Consider the following 12,075-nt stretch of genomic DNA (forward strand, 5'->3'; position numbering starts at 1 on the left):
GCCCCTCAACAGGACGTCCTGAAAGGCAACCAGGTCATCTATCGGGGACACTCTGGTGTCCGGCGACCCCGACAGCGTAGGTGAATAGTCCCTGGTCCCAGATGATCTCGTGCGAGAGCGAGATTCGCGCCTCCTATGGCGGTGTCTCGACCTCGTGGAAGATCTGCGCCTAGAGCGAGAACGAGACCTGCCAGCTCTAGGGCGCTCCTTCGGTTTGCGAGGAGGGGTCTTCCGTGGTTCCTCACGGGGTCTCTTCGGATCCTCCCGGGGCTTCGGTTTCGGGGTCCCCTTGGGAGGAGCAGGCAGGGACGGCAGTGAAGTGGACCTCGGCGGAGGAACCACCGGCTACGGGGTGGGCCCATGCGGAGGGACCGGAGGTGGAGCAGGATCCCCCGAAGGAAGTGGTGGTATGGGCGGAGGGTCCTCCTTAGGTACAGGTGGAGGAGTAGGAGTCCTGGGTCGAGATGGAGTGTACACTTCCGAGTACACCGAGCCCGGTGACCCTTTAGGGGACGGGTGCGGAGATCCATCCCCATCCGCAGGCGACCGCTTCCTCTTGCGTCCACTGGAAGCGGCGTGACTCCTGGGGCTAGAGCCCCCTCTGTGTCGTTTTGGAGAGGGTGACCTACTCCTCGACGCTGACCGCTGTCTGCTGGACGCAGAACGACGCTTCTCCGGCGTCGAATGGCGCTTCCTGGACTCCGGCGTCGAACGTCGTCCCCTCGACGTCGACCCTCTCATCCTCGGCGTCGAACGTCGACTCCTCGACGTCGATCTCCTCTTGCGCGACCTCTCATGTCGCCCTCTCGACGTCGGGCGGTCCGCCCTCGACGTCGACCGCCGTCGTCGTCTTGATGTCCCCGACGTCGAGGAGCCCCTCGACGTCGATCGGCGGTGTCGCCTCGACGACGATCGACGGTGTCGCCTCGACGACGACCGACGGGGTCGCCTCGACGGCGAGCGTCGGTGCCGCTTCGACGGCGAGCGTCGATACACGTCCCTGCGCCTTCGGCGTCGGTATGAAGACCTTGACGTCGACGAAGACGATGACGTCGACGGCGGCTTCGACGTCGGCTTCTCCTTCGCCGTCGAGCCGTCACGCCGTCTCGACCCGGAGCCCCGGGGAGACGGGGAGCACGCCGTCGTCATCCCTCTCGACGCCGTCGTCGAAGCCCTCGACGTCGACGGAGAATGGGATCGTTGGCTGGACTTCCTGCCCCCGGGGAGCCCCCCAGGGGCCTCAGCAGAGGCAGAGGGATCCCTCCCAGGCTGCCCAGACCCACCTGCAGCACGTTGACGCCTATCCTCCAGGCCAGCCAGCCTGATCTTCAATCTGTCCCTGAGGGTCCTAGCAGAAAGTTGCTGGCAGATAACACACTCCTCAGGGCCATGATCTTCTGGAAGGCACACGATGCAGACATCATGGGGGTCGCTTTTGGCCTTCTTCCTCTCACATGCTGGGCACTTAACAAAAAGGCCAGGCATTTCGGAGCCCCAAAACGCCTAAAAAACAGCACAAAAGTGAGAAGAGAACACCAAGCAGTAACTGCAACACTTTTAAAAGTCAAAAGTGCAAAAACGAATTCAATAAACCCTTGAAAAAGGGAGAGCTCAATGCCAGGGTCCTGTAAGCAGGAGCCGGAAAAAAGAACTGAAAGTAAGTTGGACCTGCTATGCATTCTGGGATTCTGGGAGAAGTCTGGAAAGTTCTCTTAAAGGCACAGTATCCTATTTAAGCCACATAATGGCAGCCTATGGGGCTTGTCTGTCCCTACCTTCCTCTCTATCATTCCTGAGTCTTTGACTGGGGGAGGCAGGTTTCTCTATGGTAGAAACTAGCAGGCTGGGCTGTGTGTGGTGATTTTTGGTGGAATTTCTAGTTGAAGTACTGGACAGTGTAGCCTGTGGATATAGGCTGCATTATTTGTCTTTAAATTCTCTCTTAAGTGTCTTTGCAGTTTCTGCATTATTTTGACAACTTAAGAGATTATTTTTGATTGCCGGGGTCCACGCACATGGGCGGGACTATTCACTAGATTATGACTATAACAGAGATCCCCTACTACAGAATGTTTCATTCAAAACAGCCTCATATAAGCAAGAGAAACTCCTAGGTGCTTTGGTCTAATTAGAGCATATTAACATATCTCTATACAGAAACCAGTAAGGCAAGTAGTACTACTGATACCAAAACGTTCAGCACCCATGAATTTAAAAGCGACCAAAGGGGCTTTTGTGGCCAATCTAAGTATTTTGCTTGGAATGCACTTTATTCAAAAAGGGAGTCTTCCCAGAGCTACAAGAGTCTCTTCAATTTTTCCCCCAAATTTTAGGCAGTGTGTTACACTCCTTCAAACTGCAAGGATTTGGAACAGCATCCCCCTCGACATCAGATTAGCACCAACTCTCCAACACTTGAGAAAATCACTGGTGAAGCCAAAAGGTCAAGCCTACATGAGAACTATTGGCGTTGGCAATGTGTATTAGCCATTCTGTGCACCAATGTGGCTGATGATCAGCATGGCTAAAAGTTAGTTGGATGGAGTGGGGTGCATTGGATTGGGGTAAATTGTAGTGGGGTAGATTGTTGTAGAGTGGAGTAGAATGAGGTAGAGCATGGTAGATTGGGGTAAAGTGTTTTGGGATTAGGTAGACTGGAATGGGTAGAGGGGAGTGGGTTAGACTGTGGTAGAGGGGAGTGGGGTAGGTTAGGTAAGAATGGGGTGGAGTAGGGTAGACTGTGGTGGAGTGGGGGTAGATTGGAGTTTGCTAGATTGGTGTAGATTGTAGTAGAGTTAAGTGGGGTGGAGTGGGGTAGATTAGGGTGGAGTGCAGTAGATTGGGATAGTGTTGAGTGGGATGGGATGGATTGTGGTAGAGTGGAGAGGGGAGGCGATTAGGGTAGATTGTAGTGGAGTTAAGTGGGTGGGGTAGAGTGGAGTGGGGTAGATTGGAGTGCGCTGGAGTGGGGTAGAGTGTAGTATATTGGGGTAGCGTGTGGTGGAGTGGGGTAGATTGTAGTGGGGTAGATTACGGTAGGTTGTAGTGTAGATTGGGGAAGAGTGGAGTGGGGAAGATTGTGGTAGAATGGAATTGAGTGGGGTAGAGTGTGGTAGATTGGACTGAGGGTAGGTTGTAGCAGAGTGTGGTAGATTGCAGTGGGGTAGATTGGGGTTGACTGGAGTGGGGTATATTCGATTGGAGTGGGATAAAATGGGGTGGAATTGACTATATTGGCATAGAATGAGTGGGGTAGAGTAGAGTATGATAGATTGGGATAGAGTGGAGTGGGGTATATTGGGATAGAGTGGGGTAGATCGGTGTAGATGGTAGTGAAGTGGAGTAGAGAGGAGTGTGGTAGATTAGGGTACAGTGGAGTGGGGTAAACTGGGATAGAGTCGAGTGATGAATGGGGTCTAGTGGGGTAGAGTGGAGTAGAGAAGGCCAGATTGGAGTGTGGTACATTGGAGTACGGTAGAGTGGGGTAGTTTAGAGTAGAGTAGATTAGGGTAGATTGGAGTGGGGTAGATTAGGGTAGATTGGAGTGGGGTAGGATAGAGTGGGGTACAGTGGGGTAGAATCGGTTATGAGGGGAAAGAGAGCAAATATAGTTATAAGTGGGGATATTAAATTGTTCACGGCTTGCTTGATTGTTCATGCTTTCCTTAAGCTATGGAGGGAGCAGCAGGCAGGGCGAGTGGGAGGGGGCCAGAAATAGTACCATCACATCGGAGCAGCAGACGGCCACAGATTAAGTTTGATTAATCTGTGCTTGGTCCCTGCTCCACAGAAAGGATCCGAAATTATGTTTGGCTACCACTGGCCAATTAAGGTGACTGGGGGAAAAAAAAAAGAGGGACGCTGCAGCCAACAAACGGTACGCAATGGTAGGGCTTAGAGCCCTTCTTTGTAAACAATAGTTTTTCGAAAGCGAGACGCATGCACGAGCGCGTGCTCTGGCAGGCTCCACACAAAAAATGCTGAATACACAACTCTTCAAGGGGCATAAATCCAGACTCTACAGTCTCCTCTTTCATTCCCCCAATGACAATCATCCTGGGGACCCTGGCCCCCTGTACAGTGCTCTATTGCTCCCTTGCTAGATGCGTGCTCTACAAATACCAACTGATACATTCATAAATAAGCTTCTGAATATTGCCTTTAAATAAACCTTTCCATTGTAACTTCCCCCAATCCATAGGCTCATAGATGGTTTTGCAAAGGAGCCTGGGCTGCCAATCAAACCTTCAATGCCCAAAAAGTAGGAAGTGGTTTAAGGGTCTTCAGTGGATGAATGAGAAGTCACTTATGTCGATGTGGATTACTTACCAAGCTATCCTCCGGTGGCACCGGCACCAAGTGTACTGTTTCTACAGAGGCCCGCTGGTTCAGGAGGTACTCAGGGCTGCAGCTCAGGATGTTTTCACAGACCGCAGAAATATTCTGACACTTAAAGGGAAAGGGAGCAAAAAATACGAAATGTAAGAACGACAGAGGCGAATCAGAGTCATTAGTGCTGGCTACGTTTATATTCTCTCTGTATTCTGGAGGAGAGTGACTACAGATCATACAGAGATTAACCACTATTTGTATTGTATTGTATTGTATTGTAACTGCATTTATATAGCGCTTGCTGTCCCCGACGAGACGTCAAAGCGCTTTATCAGCGAGTAGCATGCTACTCCAGAACCCATAAAGGATTTGTGTTGAATTAGTGTAGTGAAATATGAAAGTAATTTGAGTGGTGGATAGGTTAGTCATTTATTTAGCCTATGTTGTTTATATGTACACATTATCTCAGGCACACAAAATGTGAGTGAGCACACCGTCCCCTATGCATGCTCTCTTCCGCTGTGTAGGAGAGTAGGGTCTGCTATCCTATGGTCACCCCAATTTTTGCTTTTTGCTTCACTGGTTTTCGACTTACTGAGGCTGTGGGCCTGCTAATCAGACCCCCAGCCTGCTGTTCTCTCTCTAAATTTATAATACATGTGCTATAGGTACATACCACAATTGGAAATTGACTCCTTGTCAGCCCCTGTACTATGCACTATAGGTGCTCAGGGCATAGGTGCCACCAAGGCCTACTAGGGGCTGAAGCATAGCTTTTGCCACCCCTGGCTGGTTCTTAAATTGACACAACTGGCTGATCACTCAGCTGGGGCAAGTGGGTGTACTCACCCCTTGCTTAGGTATAGTATACCTATATCTAAACCTATATCTGGACACATATATAGCCGGTAAGCCACTCCTATGGAAGGCCTCATCAATCCTGGAGGCAGAGTGCGTGGTTTTATGTGAGATGGAGCTCTGGCATGAGCTGAGCCTGTCTGCAGCTGTCGGGAACAACTCCCTAAGCTGATCCGGGATAATGCCATACCATATACTCTTAAGCGCCTTATAATCCTCGCGGTTATATAGCAACTTTGGTTTGGCTTTATCAAAACATGTTGTGTAAGGTGTCATACGAATTGGAATACTACCCCCTCGCCAGTTCTGGCGACGGGGGTAGCATTCCACCCTTCTAGAGGGATAAGACATGTTACTTTACTGAAACGCGGTTGATTTAAAATGAGCCTCAGATCCACAAAATGGATGCCTCTGCCACAGACACGGGTCTGGCCTCCTGCTGCTGACCGAAACTCAGCATATGGTGGCCTGGACAAAGAGTTTCCTGTCGCAGGGCGGTGTCAAACCACCCCAGACAGGAGATAGTGGATTGTAGTAGGGAGGTTTCAAAGAAACCAGACACTGCCTGGGGAGCACAAGGCTGCCCCTTGCATAATCCGGCCAAACCGGTTCTGGGGCCTCCCAGCCCCTGTCCCAGAGCGGCCTGGATCAAAGGAAAGGGGTGTAACCACCCCCTTCCTGGGTCCCACCCATAGGAGGGGACCTAGCAGGATGTCCAGCCCACCAGATTCGAATAAGAGTGGGAGCAGTGCCAATGCAACTCAGATCATCCTGAAGAAACATAAGAAACGAATTCTGGACCCTTCGACTTTCTACACGACGTTAGAAGACTGAAGAATCTCCCTTGTGGTCAAGGAGTGACCAGCCTGTGCAAACAGGCAACATCCAGCCCTCGACCCTTGCTTTGTTGCAGTTCCCGCCGGAACTCGAGCGACAGAGATCGACGAGATCAAGCTTGCCTGCCTTCTCCCTGCCCGATCCACAGTCCCTGCAGAGCTGAGACCAGTGGAGGCGACCGGAAGCGTGGGGCACGCCATCTTGAAAAGGCCACGAGACGCTGACCGTGCAGCCCACGAGTGACCCTCGAAGCTGTACACCGGGGTTTGAGAAGCCCCCACCCTGAGCTCCACTTGCACCAAAGCTCACCCCTCCACACTCGACGAGTGCTGCGTGGGGCCCTTCTGCTTGTGTTGGCTCGACGCGTTGGCCCGGTCACTTGCCAGCTGGCTTGTGGCCCCTGTGCCGACGAAAACTTGAATACGACTCGCTTTTCTGGTTGCTCCAGATCTGCACCAGCTCCTGTGAAAAGGAGTCCCCACTCTGACCCTCCTGGTTCGAGTGATAAGCAATCTCCCGGTTCCGCGTGGATTGCTTTTGCCAAGTGCTGTTTGCTGCAATCTTGAAGCCGACGGTGCTGACGGCGAGAGCCTACGTGGGACAGATCGTGACCCGCTCCTGGACGTCGCAGAGGCCCCAGAGCCCACGTGACAGCGGAGAGAAGCCTATCGACAACCACCTGATTGCGCCCGACATTGCCTGGTTCCGTCCTGGTTCCACCCTGGTCACTGCTGAGTGACCCAGACTCTGTCCCCTCTGCTTTCAGGTACTTTTCTACTTCGATCCACCCTTGGATCGCACCGGACACTTCTGCTTCACATCGCCTGCAGCTGCAACAGCTCCAAGCACCAAGAGCCTGCGTGTCAAAACCCGACGCCACTTCGACCCTGTGCACCCACGGCCTGTGGGTGAGGTAACATTGCAACGCCGGTGTTCCCACACTGGTACACACCTCTAGGGTCTGTGTCTTAAGTTTTGTTCCTCTAGGTTCAGCGGAAGCCTCTTTTAATTCACTTTGTGTAACTTTTACGCACCATTGACATTGCATTGGTGCAAGCCGCACTTTCCGTGCTGCACCCGTCTCCTGTGGGCTACTCCCGACTTCAGCATTGCTTGTCCTGACTGCTCCCAGCGAATCTCTAGGCCCTAGGCCTAACCACTGTTCGATTGGTATCTCTTATACCACTTTTTTAGTATATGGTTTAAGTGGCCACCGGCCCTTATCCAAAATTGTGCAACTTTGTATGTTATACTGTGCTTTTGATTTAACGCTTGTGCCCCTTTCTTCATAAAGAGTACTGGGGAGTAATTTAGAAATAAATACATATATTTTTATAATATATACTTGTGTGGTGTCCTTTCATTTGATTACAGGATTGTATGTGGTAAAACAGCTCGCTTAACACGACCTCTTAAGTTAAGCCTTTAAGGCTGCTTAGTCCATGCTACCACTAGGATAGCTTGTCTAACAAGGTTGACTTACAACCTGACATCTTTGGGGTTTGTTTGGACTGATACCCAGTGGTTCCAGAATTGGAAACACTACATATCAGGCCAACTTCTCACACGCACCTAAGTAGAAGTGGTGAGAATCCCAAATACAAAATTACTACTGACAAACACCTAATTACAGAAGCAGACACTAACACATGGACACATAACTGTTGTCAGAACAGTCAGGTAAACAGACAAACAGGTATGTGAAAACAGGCAAACAATACAACAGATGTGGCAGTAGACAAACATGAGCGGATGGACAGAGATATTGGTGTCCAGACAGAATACGGACCCAAAGACGGGCAAACTGACTCCTAAGGAATCAGTAGTACCATTTTATGCATTTCAGCAAAATACATTTCTCAAAGTTTACTCTGTTTCAAACATCAAATTGCAAAACCTTTAAGCACAGCCATTCCTGGTTCTCTAATTATCCCGGAGGTCCTTGACTTAACTGCTCAAGTTCATAGGATCCGATAAGACTAATTCATGAGGCACCTGAAAAAGATTTAGGAGACTGCATGGCTACTTCTACAGGGGAATTCATCAGTGTATCTTCCTATTGTCTGGGTATTTACTGAAAAGAATTCTGAAGTTTAATAAATTAATATGGCAAACTTGACAGACGGCGCAGTGTACTTTCTATCATGACATCCATCTCCCATTATGATTTCGACAAACAGAACATAGTTCTTATTTCTTATCTTATGGGGCTGTAAGACATTGATAAGTACCATTGTCTTTCAACAGCATGAGGCCTGGATTTCATTACAAGACCGGAGGCTATCATTATGCATAACAACTTTTATTTTATTTGCCACTCCTGCAGCACTTTAAAGAACCTCACTGTAGAACCAATACACTAGAATAGAACACAAAGTCCATAAGTATTCCAAAAACACCAACATTCTTCCTCTTTTATTGCTGCTCCTGAAAGAGATAAGTCAAACTTTTTTCGTTTTCCTGAATGAATGATGGATTTATTTTAAATAGTTTGGATGTGAAGGAGTTATAATTTGAGTTTGAGCTAGCTTCTAATTTATGAAAGCATGCTCATTTAGAATTTGTTTTGGAGTGAGTATTTACATTAGTTATATTTAAAAAAACAGAAAAGAAAATGAAGAAGAATGTTTTATTATTTTAACAGGTATTTATGTATGTGAGGTTTTTGGTTGATTCAGTTAAGCATAGTTTGAAGGAAAGGATTGTATATATTATTATCGTTGAATAAACAGTAAGGAGCTTAGTGCCGTTGAAATGATGCAATAGGCATGAGCTTATCTCATGGAGTGGCGTCTTTTGATTAACCAGGCAGGATTGGAAGTGCCTCACGGGAGGCTCGAAAGGCTCGCGGCAGACGGAGTAATGATTAAAGCGGATCACACGTCAGACGGGACGGCGTGATCACGCGAGAAAGGAGGCCATTTTGTATTGGGAGACGAGGCTGTTTGAGGATAGGTTTTACACAGGAAGAGAGATCGGTTTAACGATCGAATCCGGGACAGCTTGTGAGGAGCTGATTTTATCGGATAGAGAAGAAAGGAGAGTTTAAGGAGTTGGGGAAAGGAGAGTTTAAGGAGTTTGGGATTAAGAATATTAAGTTGGTGAGAGTATTTTTTATTCAAGAAATGGAAGGAAATATTGGGAAAGAATTGGATGTTTCAAGAGGAAAAATAAATAAAGAGATAGTAAGGAAATTAATAGAGTTTGAAATGAAAAGACAGGTAAAGGAAACTATGGATGAATATCTAAAAAGTAGGAAACGGAGTGCAAATGAGTCAGAAGAGTTTTATTCTTTGTATGAGGGTGAAGGTACGAGTACAGAAGAGATTGGTAAGAAAAAAATCTAAAAAATTGAAACATATTGAAGTATTGGAAATTATTAAAAAAGGAAACTATGAAAGTAATAACAAGAAAGGTGTCCCTTGCGGCACAATGAGAAGAGATGTCAAAAGCGGCACACATGGAGAGGATGCCCCTTGCGGCACACAGGAGGAAGAGAATTTTGAAGAAGAAATGCAAAACATATGGTCAGGAAAAGAGGATGATATCTTAGACAAATATGTTTTGGATTTGGAAGAGGATGACAGATTTGAGGAATTTGAGAAAATGGAGGTGGAAGCCTCAAGCGAAAGTATAAAGGATCCTTTTGGTGGAGAAATGTTCAGCCCAACTAATATGAAACAACCAAGAAGTGGTGAATGGTGGCCTTTGGACCGCATTGCAAAGTTAATTGAAAATTGGATTTCAAAACCCTTAGACAGAGAAGTAAGAAGACTGATGAGAGCAGAATGCTCCAGGCAAAAGATTGAGGAAACGGTCTGTGCTACTCCTAATTTAGATCCGGATCGGATTAGTTACTTATTTAGATTAGGAAGGGATCCTAGGAAAGGAATAGAGAGATCCTTGAAAATATGTCAAGACAAATTGTTGGACATGTCTGGTCCATTCGGGAGAATATTGGATATGGCTGAAGGCACATATGCTAATGAAGAGCAGATTGATATAGAGTTGTTGAGAGGTTGGAGCCAGAGGGCGGTAGAGCTTTTGGGAAATGCCAATGCAGGACTTCAAGAGAGGAGGAAGGCAATATTGATGAAAATCAATCCTAAGTTGGGAGACTTAGCACAGAAAGAAATATAAGAAGACAGGAAGGGTCTCTTGTTTGGAGATGGTTTAGTGAAGGGAATAGGTAAATATGTGGGAACGATCACAGCTTTGGATAAAGCTCAGGGGAATATGCGAAAGATGTTTGGTGTTTTTGGACGGGCCAGTAAAAGGGGACCCTTCACTGGCTGTGGCATGCAGAGGTCCCAGTACGGAACGCAGAACTACAATCAGTATGGATGGTAGAATAGAGGAAGGGGTTTTCAATAAAACCCAAATTTGTATTCGACAAGAGGAAGATATGGTAGAACAAGAAGATATTCGAGGGAACGAGGACAGAACAGTGGGGGACAAGGTGAGTATGGGGATTTCTTTTGGTTTTTCCCATTCAGGAGGAGGAGTTCGAAAAAAATATTTCAAGGAAGAATGGCAAAAAATAACGAAAGATCCTTGGGTCTTGCAAACAATACAAGGGTTTGTAATAGATTTTGAAAGTACTCCTTTCCAGGAAGTAGAACCAAAAGAGATAAAGATGACTCAGGAGCAAGAAGATATTGTGGAAAAGGAGATAATATCATTAATGGAGAAAAATTCAATAAAGGAAGTGGAAGAATGGGAGATTTGTTTTCTAAGCAATTTGTTTTTAGTAGAAAAAAAGGAAAAGGGGTGTCGTCCAGTGATAAATCTAAGAGGGTTAAACAAATTTTTGGTGCATCGACATTTCAAGATGGAGGGGATTCATTGCCTAAGGGATTTGTTAAAAGAAAAAGATTGGATGGCAAATTTGGATCTGAAAGATGCTTACTTTACAATTCCGATGGCAGAGGAATGCCAAAAATATTTACAATTCAGATGAAAAGGTAAATTTACCAATTCTAATGTCTTCCATTCGGACTATCGTCGGCACCTTGGTGTTTCACAGAGGTTATGAGGGTAGTAGTAGCATTTTTTTCAGAAAAGGGGAATGAGGATGATTATATATCTGGACAATATTTTTTGATATTATCGAGATGTCAAAAGGAATTGAAAAATGCTATGATGGAAGTAATGGAGATGTTGGAGAAATTAGGCTTCATAATAAACAAAGAAAAATCTTGTATGCTTCCATCGCAAAGGATAGAGTTCCTAGGTTTCATGATGGATACGATGACATATCAATTGAGTCTTCCATGCAAGAAATTGAAAAATATAAAGAGATAAATCAGAGTTTAAAGTAAGAGTTTATTTCTCTAAGTGAACCAGCGAGAATTGTAGGTCTTTTGAACTCATCAGTGCAGTCTATTTTCCCAGGTCCATCACACTACCGAGCTCTGCAAAGAATAAAAGGGAATGCCTTAATGAAAGGTTTGTGGTATGGAGCCAAGATTGCTTGGGATGAAGGAAAGAAAGAATTATGTTGGTGGTTAGACAACATGGAGGTATGGAATGGAAAAACAATTTTGAGAATGACTCCAGATTTTGTGATAGAATCAAATGCTTGGATGACGAGCACGTCTTGGAGATTTGGAAACAGGGGGAGCTTGGTGGAAAGAAGAGAGAATGAAACATGTCAATTGTCTGGAATTGACAGCAGGACTTTATGCCTTGCAGAGTTTCAATGAGAATATAATAGGGAAATCGGTTTTATTGAGAATGGACAATGTAACAGCTGTTACTTATATAAACAAATTGGGAGGAACACAATCCAGAAATTTAGCAGATTTAGTGAAAGAATTTTTTTTTTTTTTTAATGGAGCACAAGGTGGAAGTGAAAGCTGAATATTTACCAGGAGAATTGAATGTGAATGCAGACTGGAATTCGAGATATTTGAAAGATTACAGCGATTGGAAGTTGGATGCGAGTTATTTTACGAGAATAAATCTAAGATGGGGACCACTGGAGGTGGATCTCTTTGCAAGTCGATTAACTGCCCAGCTGAAGGAATATTACAGTTGGAGAGCAGA

At 46.4% G+C, this 12,075-nt stretch overlaps 1 protein-coding gene across 3 annotated transcripts in view; it reads right to left on the bottom strand.

The window, feature by feature from the left end:
- CNKSR1 (connector enhancer of kinase suppressor of Ras 1) overlaps window positions 1–12,075 on the bottom strand; it is a 344,769-nt gene that overhangs the window by 250,071 nt on the left and 82,623 nt on the right. For all 3 annotated transcript variants that reach the window (XM_086957647.1, XM_086957646.1, XM_086957648.1), the window contains one exon: window positions 4,330–4,449. In XM_086957647.1, coding sequence (XP_086813773.1) covers window positions 4,330–4,449 — 120 coding nt within the window. The remainder of the gene's footprint in view (window positions 1–4,329; window positions 4,450–12,075) is intronic.

Source organism: Lissotriton vulgaris, chromosome 2_1 (assembly GCF_964263255.1).
Source record: "Lissotriton vulgaris chromosome 2_1, aLisVul1.2, whole genome shotgun sequence".
NCBI classification, from domain to species: Eukaryota; Metazoa; Chordata; class Amphibia; order Caudata; family Salamandridae; genus Lissotriton; species Lissotriton vulgaris.